Raw genomic sequence first — 22,087 nt, 5'->3', positions numbered from 1 at the left:
AATCTCCTCTACCAGCCTCGCTCTCTCCTCTCGTTCCACTTACTGCCTTCCCCATGGACACTAACCCCAATCTCCTCTACCAGCCTCGCTCTCTCCTCTCGTTCATCTTACTGCCTTCCCCATGGACACTAACCCCAATCTCCTCTACCAGCCTCGCTCTGTCCTCTCGTTCCACTTACTGCCTTCCCCATGGACACTAACCCCAATCTCCTCTACCAGCCTCGCTCTCTCCTCTCGTTCCACTTACTGCCTTCCCCATGGACACTAACCCCAATCTCCTCTACCAGCCTCGCTCTGTCCTCTCCGTTCCACTTACTGCCTTCCCCATGGACACTAACCCCAATCTCCTCTACCAGCCTCGCTCTCTCCTCTCCTTCCACTTACTGCCTTCCCCATGGACACTAACCCCAATCTCCTCTACCAGCCTCGCTCTGTCCTCTCGTTCCACTTACTGCCTTCCCCATGGACACTAACCCCAATCTCCTCTACCAGCCTCGCTCTCTCCTCTCGTTCAACTTACTGCCTTCCCCATGGACACTAACCCCAATCTCCTCTATCAGCCTCGCTCTCTCCTCTCCTTCCACTTACTGCCTTCCTCATGGACACTAACCCCAATCTCCTCTACCAGCCTCGCTCTCTCCTCTCGTTCCACTTACTGCCTTCCCCATGGACACTAACCCCAATCTCCTCTACCAGCCTCGCTCTGTCCTCTCGTTCCACTTACTGCCTTCCCCATGGACACTAACCCCAATCTCCTCTACCAGCCTCGCTCTCTCCTCTCGTTCCACTTACTGCGTTCCCCATGGACACTAACCCCAATCTCCTCTACCAGCCTTGCTCTCTCCTCTCCTTCCACTTACTCCCTTCCCCATGGACACTAACCCCAATCTCCTCTACCAGCCTCGCTCTGTCCTCTCGTTCCAACTTCTCCCAATGCGCCTGTCTGAAAATAAATTTGCCCCTAACCACCACCTTAACAGTCTGTGACCTCCCCATGACATTCAGCTCCACATAACCCTGGACGGTAGTCCACACCCTCTTACAACCCCCTCATCCACGAACAACTCCACATCCAACCTGCACTGCGACCACGGGGTCTCCCCCTGTGTCACCTTCAAATCCACCCAGAGCGGTCTGAATACACCGAGTCAGCCTCTCTCGCCAGCAGTGCCTTATCCATCACAAAGAAATCAATCCGGGAGTACACCTGGTGCACAGCCTTCTGTGGAAGGCCTCAAATACCCTATTCATCCCCTCTGCATCCGACACCACCTTTCCCTTCTCACCTCTTGGCAGGGTATGCCAATCTCCCTCGCCGCTGCCTGCCCTCTCAGCTGATGGGCCAACATCTACACTCCTTTTCCCCATACTTGTACACTGTCCTCCTGGTCCTCCGTAATTGCCCTACCACCCTCAGCCTCTGAAACCTCCATCGGTCCACCCCCCCACCCCCCCATACGATCCATGAACCCTCTCAGCTCCCTAGCTACCGCCGACACCCTTAGGACTCGACCGATCCATCCTCGGATCCAGAACTGTGTTAAAATCGCCCCGTCATTATCAGCCGGTGCGTGTCCCGATGCGGGATCCTCCCTAACACCAGCCTCAGAAAGTCCACATCATCCAAATTTGGGGCATAAACATTTACCAGAATTACCGGCATCCCCTCCAGCTTCCCACTGATCACCACCTACCTACCACCCCCCCCCCCCCCCCCCCCCAGAGCAACCACAGTTCTCCCCACCTCAATGGAAAGTGGGCAGCAAAGTGCGGTCCCTGGAATACAAGGTCTCCCGCTAATGGGTAAATGCCCGTCAGCTGAGCCTTACAGAAATGCCTCTGAGCCGGCCCAGAGTGGGACTGGCCATGATCGGTCATCCCGGTCGGGCCCTTTGTGCTCTGTGCCACATTGCAGCCTTTTCTTCAAGCTAAAAATTAGTTGCTGTTTGGATTTAACTTCCTATGTCTCCTGAGTTTTTATAGGAGACAAGGAAACACTTATTCCACACAGTGAGCCGCTGTGATCGCTGTGATCTGCAATTCACTGCCTGTGGGGGAGGTGGCAGCAGAGTCAATTGTAACTTTCGAAAGGGAAAGGGATAAATCATTGAAGGGTATGGTAAACCACTGTTACACCTGTATTCGGTGATGTAAGGTTGGACCTGTACTACAGGTTCACCGGTAGCCCCTGCCTGCTGGCTCCGCCCAGTAGGAGGGGCGTGTCCTCTATTCAGCTGCCATTTCGCCAGCTGCTGTGGGAGGCCACACATCCTACTGCAATAAAGCCACAGTTGTATCCAACCTTAGTCTTTGTACAATTGATCGTGCATCACAAGGGAAATAAATGCAAGGCGACAGGAAAAGAACAAATGCGACTAATTGGATTGCTCTTTCAAAGAGTTGGCACAGGCTTGATAGGCCGAATGGCCACCTTTTGTGCACAGTTGAGAATGTTTCTGATGAGTCACACAATCAATGAACCATGAATAGGGCCTCTCGTGGTGCTGCTCCAGGACATGTTAAAGTGGTGTAACCGTCCTCCGGCCAGCCGTCAGTTAACCGCCCCGTGTGTGAGATTAACTACTCAGTTTGAGAGCCAACGACAATACTTACCCATCCTCAGAACCCAGGAATCCTCAGGCAGCATTGGGGGCATTGTCTTCAGGCCCTGCCGATAACAGTCCACCTCGGTGCGATTGATGGGTGGCTTCCGGTTACAGTTACATTCCTTCGGGCACCGTCCTGCTACTGCCTGACACACACACAGAGCGACCCACAGCAGGCACTGCACAAGAACCATTCTCCTATCAGACTGAATGAAACCACAGAGAGCAGTTAGTGTGTTTATTTCACTGTCAGGGAAGGTATGTGACTGACTCACCACATAACCCTGTGTCTATCGAGAGAGAGAGATCGCTGCACACTCACTAGAGTCTCATTCACAGTGCTGACAGAATTAACTTGCCCTGGGTGTCCCAAAATAAAGCATCTGGGCAGCGGGGTAGCATGGTGGTTAGCATAAATGCTTCACAGCTCCAGGGTCCCAGGTTCGATTCCCGGCTGGGTCACTGTCTGTGTGGAGTCTGCACGTTCTCCCTGTGTGTGCGTGGGTTTCCTCCGGGTGCTCCGGTTTCCTCCCACAGTCCAAAGATGTGCGGGTTAGGTGGATTGGCCATGATAAATTGCCCGTAGTGTCCTAAAAAGTAAGGTTAAGTGGGGGTTGTTGGGTTACGGGTATAGGGTGGATACGTGGGTTTGAGTAGGGTGATCATTGCTCGGCACAACATCAAGGGCCGAAGGGCCTGTTCTGTGCTGCACACATCTATGTTCTATGTTGATGGGTGGCTCACTCTTAAAGGAAATGAAACATCTGGGTCTGGATTCTCCGATTTTGAGGCTATGTCCCCACGCCGGCGTACGGCTGACGACCTGCACCGGTCGCGGCGTAGAACATGGCGCCGGCAGTGGGTGAACCCAACCCGCTAGACGTGACTCCACAGCCCAAGCCCTGAGCACTCACCACCAGTTCCCCCAGCTCTAACAGAAGCTCCCCTGGCCAGAAGCACGGATCTCTGCCGAGTGTGGCGGCGCTGGACACAGTCTGCAGCCCACACGCTGGGTTCCCGCACGGTTGGGACCACACGTGGCCCGTGCCGTCGGGAATTCGGCCCATTGAGGACGGATCATCGTGGGTGGGCCGACCGATGACATTTCAACGCCATTGAAATGGCGCGCAGCGCACGTCACAATGAAGCCAGTTTTGGAGGGAGCGGAGCACGGCAGAACGACGTCAAACCAGCGGCGGCCCTTTTTCCCGGCAGGGGAATCCATTCTCCGCCCGATCGCCGAACATTATTTCGGCGTCAGGCTACGGAAATGCAGCCCAGCAACTCCACCAGTGTCGCAACCCCCTCTGTATCACACCAGGAGCATCAGCTTCAATTCCCCTCTGTATCACACCAGGAGCATCAGCTTCAATTCCCCTCTGTATCACACCAGGAGCATCAGCTTCAATTCCCCTCTGTATCACACCAGGAGCATCAGCTTCAATTCCCCTCTGTATCACACCAGGAGCATCAGCTTCAATTCCCCTCTGTATCACACCAGGGGCGTCAGCTTCAGTTCTCCTCTGTATCACACCAGGGGCGTCAGCTTCAATTCCCCTCTGTATCACACCAGGGGCGTCAGCTTCAATTCCCCTCTGTATCACACCAGGGGCATCAGCTTCAGTTCTCCTCTGTATCACACTAGGAGCACCAGCTTCAATTCCCCTCTGTATCACACCAGGGGCATCAGCTTCAGTTCTCCTCTGTATCACACTAGGAGCATCAGCTTCAATTCCCCTCTGTATCACACCAGGAGCATCAGCTTCAATTCCCCTCTGTATCACACTAGGAGCACCAGCTTCAATTCCCCTCTGTATCACACCAGGAGCATCAGCTTCAATTCCCCTCTGTATCACACCAGGACCAACAGCTTCAATTCCCCTCTGTATCACACCAGGACCAACAGCTTCAATTCCCCTCTGTATCACACCAGGACCAACAGCTTCAATTCCCCTCTGTATCACACCAGGAGCATCAGCTTCAATTCCCCTCTGTATCACACCAGGAGCATCAGCTTCAATTCCCCTCTGTATCACACCAGGAGCATCAGCTTCAATTCCCCTCTGTATCACACCAGGAGCATCAGCTTCAATTCCCCTCTGTATCACACCAGGACCAACAGCTTCAATTCCCCTCTGTATCAAACCAGGACCATCAGCTTCAATTCCCCCCTGTATCAAACCAGGACCATCAGCTTCAATTCCCCTCTGTATCACACCAGGAGCATCAGCTTCAATTCCCCTCTGTATCACACTAGGAGCATCAGCTTCAATTCCCCTCTGTATCACACCAGGGGCATCAGCTTCAATTCCCCTCTGTATCACACCAGGACCAACAGCTTCAATTCCCCTCTGTATCACACCAGGACCAACAGCTTCAATTCCCCTCTGTATCACACCAGGAGCAACAGCTTCAATTCCCCTCTGTATCACACCAGGACCAACAGCTTCAATTCCCCTCTGTATCACACCAGGACCAACAGCTTCAATTCCCCTCTATATCACACCAGGACCATCAGCTTCAATTCCCCTCTGTATCACACCAGGAGCATCAGCTTCAATTCCCCTCTGTATCACACCAGGAGCAACAGCTTCAATTCCCCACTGTATCACACCAGGAGCAACAGCTTCAATTCCCCTCTATATCACACCAGGACCATCAGCTTCAATTCCCCTCTGTATCACACCAGGAGCATCAGCTTCAATTCCCCTCTGTATCACACCAGGGGCATCAGCTTCAATTCCCCTCTGTATCACACCAGCGGCATCAGCTTCAATTCCCCTCTGTATCACACCAGGAGCATCAGCTTCAATTCCCCTCTGTATCACACCAGGGGCATCAGCTTCAATTCCCCTCTGTATCACACCAGGAGCATCAACTTCAGTTCTCCTCTGTATCACACCAGGACCAACAGCTTCAATTCCCCCCTGTATCACACCAGGACCAACAGCTTCAATTCCCCCCTGTATCACACCAGGAGCATCAGCTTCAATTCCCCTCTGTATCACACCAGGAGCATCAGCTTCAATTCCCCTCTGCATCACACCAGGAGCATCAGCTTCAATTCCCCTCTGTATCACACCAGGAGCATCAGCTTCAATTCCCCTCTGTATCACACCAGGAGCATCAGCTTCAATTCCCCTGTGTATCACACCAGGAGCATCAGCTTCAATTCCCCTCTGTATCACACCAGGACCAACAGCTTCAATTCCCCTCTGTATCACACCAGGAGCATCAGCTTCAATTCCCCTCTGTATCACACCAGGAGGATCAGCTTCAATTCCCCTCTGTATCACACCAGGACCAACAGCTTCAATTCCCCTCTGTATCACACCAGGAGCATCAGTTTCAATTCCCCTCTGTATCACACCAGGAGCAACAGCTTCAATTCCCCTCTGTATCACACCAGGAGCATCAGCTTCAATTCCCCTCTGTATCACACCAGGAGCATCAGCTTCAATTCCCCTCTGTATCACACCAGGACCAACAGCTTCAATTCCCCTCTGTATCACACCAGAAGCATCAGCTTCAATTCCCCTCTGTATCACACCAGGACCAACAGCTTCAATTCCCCTCTGTATCACACCAGGAGCATCAGCTTCAATTCCCCTCTGTATCACACCACGAGCAACAGCTTCAATTCCCCTCTGTATCACACCAGGACCAACAGCTTCAATTCCCCTCTGTATCACACCAGGACCAACAGCTTCAATTCCCCTCTGTATCACACCAGGAGCATCAGCTTCAATTCCCCTCTGTATCACACCAGGACCAACAGCTTCAATTCCCCTCTGTATCACACCAGGACCAACAGCTTCAATTCCCCTCTGTATCACACCAGGAGCATCAGCTTCAATTCCCCTCTGTATCACACCAGAAGCATCAGCTTCAATTCCCCTCTGTATCACACCAGGAGCATCAGCTTCAATTCCCCTCTGTATCACACCAGGAGCATCAGCTTCAATTCCCCTCTGTATCACACCAGAGCATCAGCTTCAATTTCCCTCTGTATCACACCAGGACCAACAGCTTCAATTCCCCTCTGTATCACACCAGGACCAACAGCTTCAATTCCCCTCTGTATCACACCAGGAGCATCAGCTTCAATTCCCCTCTGTATCACACCAGGAGCATCAGCTTCAATTCCCCTCTGTATCACACCAGGACCAACAGCTTCAATTCCCCTCTGTATCACACCAACCAACAGCTTCAATTCCCCTCTGTATCACACCAGGAGCATCAGCTTCAATTCCCCTCTGTATCACACCAGGACCAACAGCTTCAATTCCCCTCTGTATCACACCAGGACCAACAGCTTCAATTCCCCCCTGTATCACACCAGGAGGATCAGCTTCAATTCCCCTCTATATCACACCAGGAGCAAGAGCTTCAATTCCCCTCTGTATCACACCAGGAGCATCAGCTTCAATTCCCCTCTGTATCACACCAGGAGCATCAGCTTCAATTCCCCTCTGTATCACACCAGGAGCATCAGCTTCAATTCCCCTCCGTATCACACCAGGAGCATCAGCTTCAATTCCCCTCTGTATCACACCAGGGGCATCAGCTTCAATTCCCCTCTGTATCACACCAGGAGCATCAGCTTCAGTTCTCCTCTGTATCACACCAGGACCAACAGCTTCAATTCCCCCCTGTATCACACCAGGACCAACAGCTTCAATTCCCCTCTGTATCACACCAGGACCAACAGCTTCAATTCCCCTCTGTATCACACCAGGAGCATCAGCTTCAATTCCCCTCTGTATCACACCAGGAGCATCAGCTTCAATTCCCCTCTGCATCACACCAGGAGCATCAGCTTCAATTCCCCTCTGTATCACACCAGGAGCATCAGCTTCAATTCCCCTCTGTATCACACCAGGAGCATCAGCTTCAATTCCCCTCTGTATCACACCAGGAGCATCAGCTTCAATTCCCCTCTGTATCACACCAGGACCAACAGCTTCAATTCCCCTCTGTATCACACCAGGAGCATCAGCTTCAATTCCCCTCTGTATCACACCAGGAGCATCAGCTTCAATTCCCCTCTGTATCACACCAGGACCAACAGCTTCAATTCCCCTCTGTATCACACCAGGAGCATCAGTTTCAATTCCCCTCTGTATCACACCAGGACCAACAGCTTCAATTCCCCTCTGTATCACACCAGGACCAACAGCTTCAATTCCCCTCTGTATCACACCAGGAGCATCAGCTTCAATTCCCCTCTGTATCACACCAGGACCAACAGCTTCAATTCCCCTCTGTATCACACCAGGACCAACAGCTTCAATTCCCCTCTGTATCACACCAGGAGCATCAGCTTCAATTCCCCTCTGTATCACACCAGAAGCATCAGCTTCAATTCCCCTCTGTATCACACCAGGAGCATCAGCTTCAATTCCCCTCTGTATCACACCAGGAGCATCAGCTTCAATTCCCCTCTGTATCACACCAGAGCATCAGCTTCAATTTCCCTCTGTATCACACCAGGACCAACAGCTTCAATTCCCCTCTGTATCACACCAGGACCAACAGCTTCAATTCCCCTCTGTATCACACCAGGAGCATCAGCTTCAATTCCCCTCTGTATCACACCAGGAGCATCAGCTTCAATTCCCCTCTGTATCACACCAGGACCAACAGCTTCAATTCCCCTCTGTATCACACCAACCAACAGCTTCAATTCCCCTCTGTATCACACCAGGAGCATCAGCTTCAATTCCCCTCTGTATCACACCAGGACCAACAGCTTCAATTCCCCTCTGTATCACACCAGGACCAACAGCTTCAATTCCCCCCTGTATCACACCAGGAGGATCAGCTTCAATTCCCCTCTATATCACACCAGGAGCAAGAGCTTCAATTCCCCTCTGTATCACACCAGGAGCATCAGCTTCAATTCCCCTCTGTATAACACCAGGAGCATCAGCTTCAATTCCCCTCTGTATCACACCAGGAGCATCAGCTTCAATTCCCCTCTGTATCACACTAGGGGCATCAGCTTCAATTCCCCTCTGTATCACACCAGGACCAACAGCTTCAATTCCCCTCTGTATCACACCAGGACCAACAGCTTCAATTCCCCTCTGTATCACACCAGGAGCATCAGCTTCAATTCCCCTCTGTATCACACCAGGAGCAACAGCTTCAATTCCCCTCTGTATCACACCAGGACCAACAGCTTCAATTCCCCTCTGTATAACACCAGGACCAACAGCTTCAATTCCCCTCTGTATCACACCAGGAGCATCAGCTTCAATTCCCCTCTGTATCACACCAGGAGCAACACCTTCAATTCCCCTCTGTATCACACTAGGAACATCAGCTTCAATTCCCCTCTGTATCACACCAGGAGCATCAGCTTCAATTCCCCACTGCATCACACCAGCGGCATCAGCTTCAATTCCCCTCTGTATCACACCAGGACCAACAGCTTCAATTCCCCTCTGTATCACACCAGGAGCATCAGCTTCAATTCCCCTCTGTATCACACTAGGGGCATCAGCTTCAATTCCCCTCTGTATCACACTAGGAGCATCAGCTTCAATTCCCCTCTGTATCACACTAGGAGCATCAGCTTCAATTCCCCTCTGTATCACACCAGGGGCATCAGCTTCAATTCCCCTCTGTATCACACCAGGACCAACAGCTTCAATTCCCCTCTATATCACACCAGGAGCATCAGCTTCAATTCCCCTCTGTATCACACCAGGACCAACAGCTTCAATTCCCCTCTGTATCACACCAGGAGCATCAGCTTCAATTCCCCTCTGTATAACACCAGGACCAACAGCTTCAATTCCCCTCTGTATCACACCAGGAGCATCAGCTTCAATTCCCCTCTGTATCACACCAGGAGCAACACCTTCAATTCCCCTCTGTATCACACCAGAAGCATCAGCTTCAATTCTCCTCTGTATCACACAAGGAGCATCAGCTTCAATTCCCCTCTGTATCACACCAGGACCAACAGCTTCAATTCCCCTCTGTATCACACCAGGAGCATCAGCTTCAATTCTCCTCTGCATCACACAAGGAGCATCAGCTTCAATTCTCCTCTGTATCACACCAGGAGCATCAGCTTCAATTCCCCTCTGTATCACACCAGGACCATCAGCTTCAATTCCCCTCTGTATCACACCAGGAGCATCAGCTTCAATTCCCCTCTGTATCACACAAGGAGCATCAGCTTCAATTCTCCTCTGTATCACACAAGGAGCATCAGCTTCAATTCCCCTCTGTATCACACCAGGACCAACAGCTTCAATTCCCCTCTGTATCACACCAGGAGCATCAGCTTCAATTCTCCTCTGCATCACACCAGGAGCATCAGCTTCAATTCTCCTCTGTATCACACCAGGAGCATCAGCTTCAATTCCCCTCTGTATCACACCAGGACCATCAGCTTCAATTCCCCTCTGTATCACACCAGGAGCATCAGCTTCAATTCCCCTCTGTATCACACCAGGACCAACAGGTTCAATTCCCCTCTGTATCACACCAGGAGCATCAGCTTCAATTCCCCTCTGTATCACACTAGGGGCATCAGCTTCAATTCCCCTCTGTATCACACCAGGACCAACAGCTTCAATTCCCCTCTGTATCAAACCAGAGGCATCAGCTTCAATTCCCCTCTGTATCACACCAGGGGCATCAGCTTCAATTCCCCTCTGTATCACACCAGGGGCATCAGCTTCAATTCCCCTCTGTATCACACCAGGAGCATCAGCTTCAATTCCCCTCTGTATCACACCAGGAGCATCAGCTTCAATTCCCCTCTGTATCACACCTGGAGCAACAGCTTCAATTCCCCTCTGTATCACACCAGGAGCATCAGCTTCAATTCCCCTCTGTATCACACCAGGACCAACAGCTTCAATTCTCCTCTGTATCACACCAGGAGCATCAGCTTCAATTCCTCTCTGTATCACACTAGGGGCATCAGCTTCAATTCCCCTCTGTATCACACCAGGGGCATCAGCTTCAATTCCCATCTGTATCACACTAGGGGCATCAGCTTCAATTCCCCTCTGTATCACACTAGGACCCTCAGCTTCAATTCCCCTCTGTATCACACCAGGAGCAACAGCTCCAATTCTCCTCTGTATCACACCAGGAGCAACAGCTTCAATTCCCCTCTGTATCACACCAGGAGCAACAGCTCCAATTCTCCTCTGTATCACACCAGGAGCAACAGCTTCAATTCCCCTCTGTATCACACCAGGAGCATCAGCTTCAATTCCCCTCTGTATCACACCAGGACCATCAGCTTCAATTCCCCTCTGTATCACACCAGGAACATCAGCTTCAATTCCCCTCTGTATCACACCAGGAGCAACAGCTCCAATTCTCCTCTGTATCACACCAGGAGCAACAGCTTCAATTCCCCTCTGTATCACACCAGGAACATCAGCTTCAATTCCCCTCTGTATCACACTAGGAGCACCAGCTTCAATTCCCCTCTGGATCACACTAGGGGCATCAGCTTCAATTCCCCTCTGTATCACACCAGGACCATCAGCTTCAATTCCCCTCTGGATCATACCAGGAGCATCAGCTTCAATTCTCCTCTGTATCACACCAGGAGCATCAGCTTCAATTCCCCTCTGTATCACACCAGGAGCATCAGCTTCAATTCCCCTCTGTATCACACCAGGAGCATCAGCATCAATTCCCCTCTGTATCACACCAGGGGCATCAGCTTCAATTCCCCTCTGTATCACACCAGGACCAATAGCTTCAATTCCCCTCTGTATCACACCAGGGGCAACAGCTTCAATTCCCCTCTGTATCACACCAGGAGCATCAGCTTCAATTCCCCTCTGTATCACACCAGGACCAACAGCTTCAATTCCCCTCTGTATCACACCAGGACCAACAGCTTCAATTCCCCTCTGTATCACACCAGGGGCATCAGCTTCAATTCCCCTCTGTATCACACCAGGAGCAACAGCTCCAATTCCCCTCTGTATCACACTAGGGGCATCAGCTTCAATTCCCCTCTGTATCACACCAGGAGCAACAGCTTCAATTCCCCTCTGTATCACACCAGGACCAACAGCTTCAATTCCCCTCTGTATCACACCAGGAGCATCAGCTTCAATTCCCCTCTGTATCACACCAGGAGCATCAGCTTCAATTCCCCTCTGTATCACACCAGGAGCATCAGCTTCAATTCCCCTCTGCATCACACCAGGAGCATCAGCTTCAATTCCCCTCTGTATCACACCAGGAGCATCAGCTTCAATTCCCCTCTGTATCACACCAGGAGCATCAGCTTCAATTCCCCTCTGTATCACACCAGGACCAACAGCTTCAATTCCCCTCTGTATCACACCAGGAGCATCAGCTTCAATTCCCCTCTGTATCACACCAGGAGCAACAGCTTCAATTCCCCTCTGTATCACACCAGGAGCATCAGCTTCAATTCCCCTCTGTATCACACCAGGAGCATCAGCTTCAATTCCCCTCTGTATCACACCAGGACCAACAGCTTCAATTCCCCTCTGTATCACACCAGAAGCATCAGCTTCAATTCCCCTCTGTATCACACCAGGACCAACAGCTTCAATTCCCCTCTGTATCACACCAGGAGCATCAGCTTCAATTCCCCTCTGTATCACACCAGGAGCAACAGCTTCAATTCCCCTCTGTATCACACCAGGACCAACAGCTTCAATTCCCCTCTGTATCACACCAGGACCAACAGCTTCAATTCCCCTCTGTATCACACCAGGAGCATCAGCTTCAATTCCCCTCTGTATCACACCAGGACCAACAGCTTCAATTCCCCTCTGTATCACACCAGGACCAACAGCTTCAATTCCCCTCTGTATCACACCAGGACCAACAGCTTCAATTCCCCTCTGTATCACACCAGGACCAACAGCTTCAATTCCCCTCTGTATCACACCAGGACCAACAGCTTCAATTCCCCTCTGTATCACACCAGAAGCATCAGCTTCAATTCCCCCTCTGTATCACACCAGGAGCATCAGCTTCAATTCCCCTCTGTATCACACCAGAAGCATCAGCTTCAATTCCCCTCTGTATCACACCAGGAGCATCAGCTTCAATTCCCCTCTGAATCACACCAGGACCAACAGCTTCAATTCCCCTCTGTATCACACTAGGAGCATCAGCTTCAATTCCCCTCTGTATCACACCAGGAGCATCAGCTTCAATTCCCCTCTGTATCACACCAGAGCATCAGCTTCAATTCCCCTCTGTATCACACCAGGACCAACAGCTTCAATTCCCCTCTGTATCACACCAGGACCAACAGCTTCAATTCCCCTCTGTATCACACCAGGAGCATCAGCTTCAATTCCCCTCTGTATCACACCAGGAGCATCAGCTTCAATTCCCCTCTGTATCACACCAGGACCAACAGCTTCAATTCCCCTCTGTATCACACCAGGACCAACAGCTTCAATTCCCCCCTGTATCACACCAGGAGGATCAGCTTCAATTCCCCTCTGTATCACACCAGGAGCAACAGCTTCAATTCCCCTCTGTATCACACCAGGAGCATCAGCTTCAATTCCCCTCTGTATCACACCGGGAGCATCAGCTTCAATTCCCCTCTGTATCACACCAGGAGCATCAGCTTCAATTCCCCTCTGTATCACACTAGGGGCATCAGCTTCAATTCCCCTCTGTATCACACCAGGAGCATCAGCTTCAATTCCCCTCTGTATCACACCAGGACCAACAGCTTCAATTCCCCTCTGTATCACACCAGGACCAACAGCTTCAATTCCCCTCTGTATCACACCAGGAGCATCAGCTTCAATTCCCCTCTGTATCACACCAGGAGCAACAGCTTCAATTCCCCTCTGTATCACACCAGGACCAACAGCTTCAATTCCCCTCTGTATCACACCAGGAGCATCAGCTTCAATTCCCCTCTGTATCACACCAGGAGCATCAGCTTCAATTCCCCTCTGTATCACACCAGGAGCATCAGCTTCAATTCCCCTCTGCATCACACCAGGAGCATCAGCTTCAATTCCCCTCTGTATCACACCAGGAGCATCAGCTTCAATTCCCCTCTGTATCACACCAGGAGCATCAGCTTCAATTCCCCTCTGTATCACACCAGGACCAACAGCTTCAATTCCCCTCTGTATCACACCAGGAGCATCAGCTTCAATTCCCCTCTGTATCACACCAGGAGCAACAGCTTCAATTCCCCTCTGTATCACACCAGGAGCATCAGCTTCAATTCCCCTCTGTATCACACCAGGAGCATCAGCTTCAATTCCCCTCTGTATCACACCAGGACCAACAGCTTCAATTCCCCTCTGTATCACACCAGAAGCATCAGCTTCAATTCCCCTCTGTATCACACCAGGACCAACAGCTTCAATTCCCCTCTGTATCACACCAGGAGCATCAGCTTCAATTCCCCTCTGTATCACACCAGGAGCAACAGCTTCAATTCCCCTCTGTATCACACCAGGACCAACAGCTTCAATTCCCCTCTGTATCACACCAGGACCAACAGCTTCAATTCCCCTCTGTATCACACCAGGAGCATCAGCTTCAATTCCCCTCTGTATCACACCAGGACCAACAGCTTCAATTCCCCTCTGTATCACACCAGGACCAACAGCTTCAATTCCCCTCTGTATCACACCAGGAGCATCAGCTTCAATTCCCCTCTGTATCACACCAGAAGCATCAGCTTCAATTCCCCTCTGTATCACACCAGGAGCATCAGCTTCAATTCCCCTCTGTATCACACCAGGACCAACAGCTTCAATTCCCCTCTGTATCACACTAGGAGCATCAGCTTCAATTCCCCTCTGTATCACACCAGGAGCATCAGCTTCAATTCCCCTCTGTATCACACCAGAGCATCAGCTTCAATTCCCCTCTGTATCACACCAGGACCAACAGCTTCAATTCCCCTCTGTATCACACCAGGACCAACAGCTTCAATTCCCCTCTGTATCACACCAGGAGCATCAGCTTCAATTCCCCTCTGTATCACACCAGGAGCATCAGCTTCAATTCCCCTCTGTATCACACCAGGACCAACAGCTTCAATTCCCCTCTGTATCACACCAGGACCAACAGCTTCAATTCCCCCCTGTATCACACCAGGAGGATCAGCTTCAATTCCCCTCTGTATCACACCAGGAGCAACAGCTTCAATTCCCCTCTGTATCACACCAGGAGCATCAGCTTCAATTCCCCTCTGTATCACACCAGGAGCATCAGCTTCAATTCCCCTCTGTATCACACCAGGAGCATCAGCTTCAATTCCCCTCTGTATCACACTAGGGGCATCAGCTTCAATTCCCCTCTGTATCACACCAGGACCAACAGCTTCAATTCCCCTCTGTATCACACCAGGACCAACAGCTTCAATTCCCCTCTGTATCACACCAGGAGCATCAGCTTCAATTCCCCTCTGTATCACACCAGGAGCAACAGCTTCAATTCCCCTCTGTATCACACCAGGACCAACAGCTTCAATTCCCCTCTGTATCACACCAGGACCAACAGCTTCAATTCCCCTCTGTATCACACCAGGACCAGCAGCTTCAATTCCCCTCTGTATCACACCAGGACCAACAGCTTCAATTCCCCTCTGTATCACACCAGGAGCATCAGCTTCAATTCCCCTCTGTATCACACCAGGAGCACCAGCTTCAATTCCCCTCTGTATCACACTAGGAACATCAGCTTCAATTCCCCTCTGTATCACACCAGGAGCATCAGCTTCAATTCCCCTCTGTATCACACTAGGGGCATCAGCTTCAATTCCCCTCTGTGTCACACTAGGAGCATCAGCTTCAATTCCCCTCTGTATCACACTAGGAGCATCAGCTTCAATTCCCCTCTGTATCACACCAGGGGCATCAGCTTCAATTCCCCTCTGTATCACACCAGGACCAACAGCTTTAATTCCCCTCTATATCACACCAGGAGCATCAGCTTCAATTCCCCTCTGTATCACACCAGGAGCATCAGCTTCAATTCCCCTCTGTATCACACCAGGACCAACAGCTTCAATTCCCCTCTGTATCACACCAGGAGCATCAGCTTCAATTCCCCTCTGTATCACACCAGGACCAACAGCTTCAATTCCCCTCTGTATCACACCAGGAGCACCAGCTTCAATTCTCCTCTGTATCACACAAGGAGCATCAGCTTCAATTCCCCTCTGTATCACACCAGGACCAACAGCTTCAATTCCCCTCTGTATCACACCAGGAGCATCAGCTTCAATTCTCCTCTGCATCACACCAGGACCAACAGCTTCAATTCCCCTCTATATCACACCAGGACCATCAGCTTCAATTCCCCTCTGTATCACACCAGGACCAACAGCTTCAATTCCCCTCTGTATCACACCAGGACCAACAGCTTCAATTCCCCTCTGTATCACACCAGGACCAACAGCTTCAATTCCCCTCTGTATCACACTAGGACCAACAGCTTCAATTCCCCTCTGTATCACACCAGGACCAACAGCTCCAATTCCCCTCTGTATCACACAAGGACCAACAGCTTCAATTCCCCTCTGTATCACACCAGGAGCATCAGCTTCAATTCCCCTCTGTATCACACCAGGACCCTCAGCTTCAATTCCCCTCTGTATCACACCAGGAGCATCAGCTTCAATTCCCCTCTGTATCACACCAGGAGCATCAGCTTCAATTCCCCTCTGTATCACACCAGGGGCATCAGCTTCAATTCCCCTCTGTATCACACCTGGAGCAACAGCTTCAATTCCCCTCTGTATCACACCAGGAGCAACAGCTTCAATTCCCCTCTGTATCACACCAGGGGCGTCAGCTTCAATTCCCCCCTGTATCACACCAGGACCAACAGCTTCAATTCCCCTCTGTCTCACACCAGGAGCATCAGCTTCAATTCCCCTCTGTATCACACCAGGACCAACAGCTTCAATTCCCCTCTGTATCACACCAGGAGCATCAGCTTCAATTCCCCTCTGTATCACACCAGGACCAACAGCTTCAATTCCCCTCTGTATCACACCAGGAGCACCAGCTTCAATTCTCCTCTGTATCACACAAGGAGCATCAGCTTCAATTCCCCTCTGTATCACACCAGGACCAACAGCTTCAATTCCCCTCTGTATCACACCAGGAGCATCAGCTTCAATTCTCCTCTGCATCACACCAGGAGCATCAGCTTCAATTCTCCTCTGTATCACACCAGGAGCATCAGCTTCAATTCCCCTCTGTATCACACCAGGACCAACAGCTTCAATTCCCCTCTGTATCACACCAGGAGCATCAGCTTCAATTCCCCTCTGTATCACACTAGGGGCATCAGCTTCAATTCCCCTCTGTATCACACCAGGACCAACAGCTTCAATTCCCCTCTGTATCACACCAGGAGCATCAGCTTCAATTCCCCTCTGTATCACACCAGGACCAACAGCTTCAATTCCCCTCTGTATCACACCAGGAGCAACAGCTTCAATTCCCCTCTGTATCACACCAGGACCAACAGCTTCAATTCCCCTCTGTATCACACCAGGACCAACAGCTTCAATTCCCCTCTATATCACACCAGGACCATCATCTTCAATTCCCCTCTGTATCACACTAGGGGCATCAGCTTCAATTCCCCTCTGTATCACACCAGGAGCATCAGCTTCAATTCCCCTCTGTATCACACCAGGAGCATCAGCTTCAATTCCCCTCTGTATCACACCAGGAGCATCAGCTTCAATTCCCCTCTGTATCACACCAGCGGCATCAGCTTCAATTCCCCTCTGTATCACACCAGGACCATCAGCTTCAATTCCCCTCTGTATCACACCAGGGGCATCAGCTTCAATTCCCCTCTGTATCACACCAGGACCCTCAGCTTCAATTCCCCTCTGTATCACACCAGGAGCATCAGCTTCAATTCCCCTCTGTATCACACCAGTAGCATCAGCTTCAATTCCCCTCTGTATCACACCAGGGGCATCAGCTTCAATTCCCCTCTGTATCACACCTGGAGCAACAGCTTCAATTCCCCTCTGCATCACACCAGGAGCATCAGCTTCAATTCCCCTCTGTATCACACCAGGAGCATCAGCTTCAATTCCCCTCTGTATCACACCAGGAGCATCAGCTTCAATTCCCCTGTGTATCACACCAGGAGCATCAGCTTCAATTCCCCTCTGTATCACACCAGGACCAACAGCTTCAATTCCCCTCTGTATCACACCAGGAGCATCAGCTTCAATTCCCCTCTGTATCACACCAGGGGCGTCAGCTTCAATTCCCCCCTGTATCACACCAGGAGCATCAGCTTCAATTCCCCTGTGTATCACACCAGGAGCATCAGCTTCAATTCCCCTCTGTATCACACCAGGACCAACAGCTTCAATTCCCCTCTGTATCACACCAGGAGCAACAGCTTCAATTCCCCTCTGTATCACACCAGGGGCGTCAGCTTCAATTCCCCCCTGTATCACACCAGGACCAACAGCTTCAATTCCCCTCTGTCTCACACCAGGAGCATCAGCTTCAATTCCCCTCTGTATCACACTAGGGGCATCAGCTTCAATTCCCCTCTGTATCACACCAGGAGCATCAGCTTCAATTCCCCTCTGTATCACACCAGGAGCATCAGCTTCAATTCCCCTCTGTATCACACCAGGACCAACAGTTTCAATTCCCCTCTGTATCACACTAGGAACATCAGCTTCAATTCCCCTCTTTATCACACCAGGAGCATCAGCTTCAATTCCCCTCTGTATCACACTAGGAACATCAGCTTCAATTCCCCCTCTGTATCACACCAGGAGCATCAGCTTCAATTCCCCTCTGTATCACACCAGGAGCAACAGCTTCAATTCCCCTCTGTATCACACCAGGAGCATCAGCTTCAATTCCCCTCTGTATCACACCAGGAGCATCAGCTTCAATTCCCCTCTGTATCACACCAGGAGCATCAGCTTCAATTCCCCTCTGTATCACACTAGGGGCATCAGCTTCAATTCACCTCTGTATCACACCAGGAGCATCGGCTTCAATTCCCCTCTGTATCACACTAGGGGCATCAGCTTCAATTCCCCTCTGTATCACAGCAGGAGCATCAGCTTCAATTCCCTTCTGTATCACACCAGGGGCATCAGCTTCAATTCCCCTCTGTATCACACCAGGAGCATCAGCTTCAATTCCCCTCTGTATCACACTAGGGGCATCAGCTTCAATTCCCCTCTGTATCACACCAGGAGCATCAGCTTCAATTCCCCTCTGTATCACACTAGGAGCATCAGCTTCAATTTTATGCTCAAGTTTCTGAAATGGGACTTGAACTGAGAAGTTTCAAACTCAGAGATGAAACTGAGACCTGGTTAACACCTCATACAGCAACCAATTGGTGATATCCCACAGGGCAACAGCTAGGGCCTGATCATCTCTTTCCAGTGGTTTGATTGAGGGAAAACTGTTTTCCCGAGCCAAGGGAGATCTCAATGTGTTTTTTTCAATCAGGAGCGGCCATGCATCTCTTACAGAACAGGGTGCATGTGCTTCAGCTTGTTCACTGATTAGAAATATACAGCTCTCTCATCGTGTGAAGGGAGACCACCAGATTACTGAGCAAAACCTCCTGCCAGTAATCAGTACTGATTTAAAAACAGCATTGATAAAGCAGCCGGTAACAGTTGTGAGGTTTGAACGTGGAGAGGATGTTTCCACTTGTCAGAGAAACTAGAACCTGAGAGCACAGCCTGAGACTAAAGAGACGATCCTTTAAAACAGAGATGAGGAGGAATTTCTGCAGCCAGAGGGTGGTGAATCTGTGGAACTCTTTGCCGCAGAAGGCTGTGGAGGCCAAATCACTGAGTGTCTTCAAGACAGAGATAGATAGTTTTTTGATGAATAAGGGGATCAGGGGTTATGGGGAAAAGGCAGGAGAATGGGGATGAGAAACATAGCGATGATTGAATGGTGGAGCAGACTCGATGGGCCGAGTGGCCTAATTCTGCTGCTATATCTTGTGGCCTTATGGTCTAAGATGACAATGTTTGAAACCCAGACAGCAAAATAAAAATGCTACAAGCTGCAGATTTCACTCACAAGTACATTGCATAGCAGACCTGAGCCTTCAGAGCTGCTACAGGAACATTTTACTGCACACTTTAAAAAACACTTAAGAAGCTTTCTCAGTCAACGTTTCAAAATTCAAACAGTTTGAATCTTAAACCTCAGTGAATTTCAGAGAATGGCCTGATTGGTTTTATTTTTCAAGCAATGTACAGAAAACAGAGTAATTCTGGAAAAGAAATTCTGACTTGCTGGGAATAAGCTCCTTACCTTCGGCGTACAGCTAGCTTCACCTTTGTTCTCACCCTCAACTGAGCTGCAGTGACACTGTTGTCTGAGGGAGCTGGATTGAGTGCTCCGTCTATTCAAATCCACTGCCTCAAGCAAAGTAAGAGGGAGGGTTCTCCGACAGTGAAACTGCTGAAGGAAGCAGAGAGCTCGAGCGGGTCTCAAATCATCGCAATGACTTCAGACTGGGGCAATCCAAAACTTGCGGCTGAATACTGTCTTTTTGCTCACATTCTTTGACACAGCTCTGTAAGAATGGTCTTTCCAGGACTAAGCTAAGTAGCCTCTGTATGTGGCCTCGAGCGGAGACACAGAGCCCAAGGTGATGAATGAATGGTGCACCAGATAGTTTATTGTGTTGGACAGCACTGTGGTTAGTGTGAGCAGGTGGCTTGGGGTTAGATAGTTTGCTTGTGTCTGGGGAGGACAGTGGAGTTCATTCTGTGAAAATATCCAGCATTACGTAAGGCTGGGAATCTGGACAAACCATCATATTCTACCGCAAGGTCTGTACAGAAGCCAGGTCTGATTTCTGAGAATATTGGTCTAAAGCCACCTATTCCTCCCAAACATATTATGTCACGTCGATACTATTCAGGCCCATCTGGCCTGGGCTTGCGAAATCCTACCAACTGTCCTGGCTTGAGACAATTCACACATCTTTAACCTGTCACCAGTCGCTCTGTCTGGATCTGGGTTGTGGGGATACGTTGGTGGTGTGAGCTTAAGTGGGGTGCTCTTTCCAAGGGCCGGTGCAGACTCGATGGGCCAAATGGCCTCCTTCTGCACTGTAAATTCTATGAAAACCTCACATTCAAAGTGTTGTCTTGCATCATTGACTTTGTCTATATATATGAACATTGAACATAGAACATACAGTGCAGAAGGAGGCCATTTGGCCCATCGAGTCTGCACCGACCCAATTAAGGTTGTGTAACCTACCTCTTAATTCACCTGTTGAAGGAGCTGTGCTCCGAAAGCTAGTGATTCCAAACAAACCTGTTGGATTTTAACCTGATGTTGTAAGACTTCTTACTGTGCCCATCCCAGTCCAACGCCGGCATCTCCACATCATGTCTATATTATTCATACAGTGGATCCCGAAATGTTACTTTCTGAAAGAAACCTCTAATTGCCATTTGAATGACTGCATTCGGAGGGGTGATTAGCTGCCTCAGGGGCAAAGACGGAGAAGTGTCAGTTTTGATATGAATGCGTTTAAACTGGTCAAGTTTGGGAGAAGATTCACCCCTGCTGTTATTTGAAAGTTAAACGCAAAAGGTGATCATTGTCATTTCACTAAAATGAAAGCAGAATATCGCGAATGCTAGAAATCCTCCACAGCTGCTGCCAGACCTGCTGCCTTTTCCCAGGATTTTCCACTATTTATTATCGCTTCACTATTCAGACAGTAGCTATTGACTGATAGAACACTACTGCACAGTAGCACATTAGGTAGCACTGTTGCATCACAGCACCAGGGTCCCAGGTTCGATTCCAGGCTTTGGTCACAGTCTGTGCGGAATCTGTACGTTCTGTGTCTGCGTGGGTTTCCTCCAGGTGCTCCGGTTTCTTCCAACACGTCCCAAAAGACATACTGTTGGGTGAATTGGACATTCTGAATTCTCCCTCTGTGACCCGCACAGGCGCCGGAATATGGCGACTAGGGGATTTTCACAGTAACTTCACTGCAGTGTTAATGTAAACCTACTTGTGACAATAAAGATTATTATTATTATTATGAACCACTGGAATAAATAACCCACTGTATATATTATTATGAACCACTGGAATAAATAACCCACTGTATATGTGTTTGATAGGCTGTTGAACCGAAGCAAAAACATGTGCTGGAGGCTCAGGAAGCCCTCAAGATCGCCAAGGAGAATCTGAGAAAGAAGCACGAAAGTCTGAGACTGGTAGGGTAATGTTAGCTTCACTGAAAATTCCCTTCACCAGCCCGCACCACACAGCTTTAGTCTGGCCATTAATGTGCACTGGGTCTGAGATTCCAGAGGTCCCAGCTATCCTCTGCTGATTGTTGGCAAGTTATTAAACCATTAAACCATAGGCAGAAACACAGCCAGCCTCCATCAATCCCTCGCAAAACATAAACATGGATGTACATACACACGTGATATATATGCATACATGTAT

At 50.0% G+C, this 22,087-nt stretch overlaps 2 protein-coding genes across 2 annotated transcripts in view; one reads left to right on the top strand and one right to left on the bottom strand.

The window, feature by feature from the left end:
- LOC119966961 (leucine-rich repeat-containing protein 15-like) overlaps positions 1-20,006 on the bottom strand; it is a 46,471-nt gene extending 26,465 nt beyond the window's left edge. The window contains exon 1 of the mRNA XM_038798914.1: positions 19,913-20,006. The gene's annotated coding sequence lies outside the window, so the exon portion shown is untranslated. The remainder of the gene's footprint in view (positions 1-19,912) is intronic.
- LOC119966916 (dynein heavy chain 14, axonemal-like) overlaps positions 1-22,087 on the top strand; it is a 1,122,002-nt gene that overhangs the window by 954,980 nt on the left and 144,935 nt on the right. Inside the window, exon 63 of the mRNA XM_038798874.1 lies at positions 21,754-21,849. Within this exon, the coding sequence (XP_038654802.1) occupies positions 21,754-21,849 (96 nt within the window). The remainder of the gene's footprint in view (positions 1-21,753; positions 21,850-22,087) is intronic.

This window comes from Scyliorhinus canicula, chromosome 6, assembly GCF_902713615.1.
Source record: "Scyliorhinus canicula chromosome 6, sScyCan1.1, whole genome shotgun sequence".
In the NCBI taxonomy this organism is placed as follows: Eukaryota; Metazoa; Chordata; class Chondrichthyes; order Carcharhiniformes; family Scyliorhinidae; genus Scyliorhinus; species Scyliorhinus canicula.
Note: the sequence above shows the minus strand (reverse complement) of the source record. Positions and strands in the feature narration are given on the sequence as shown.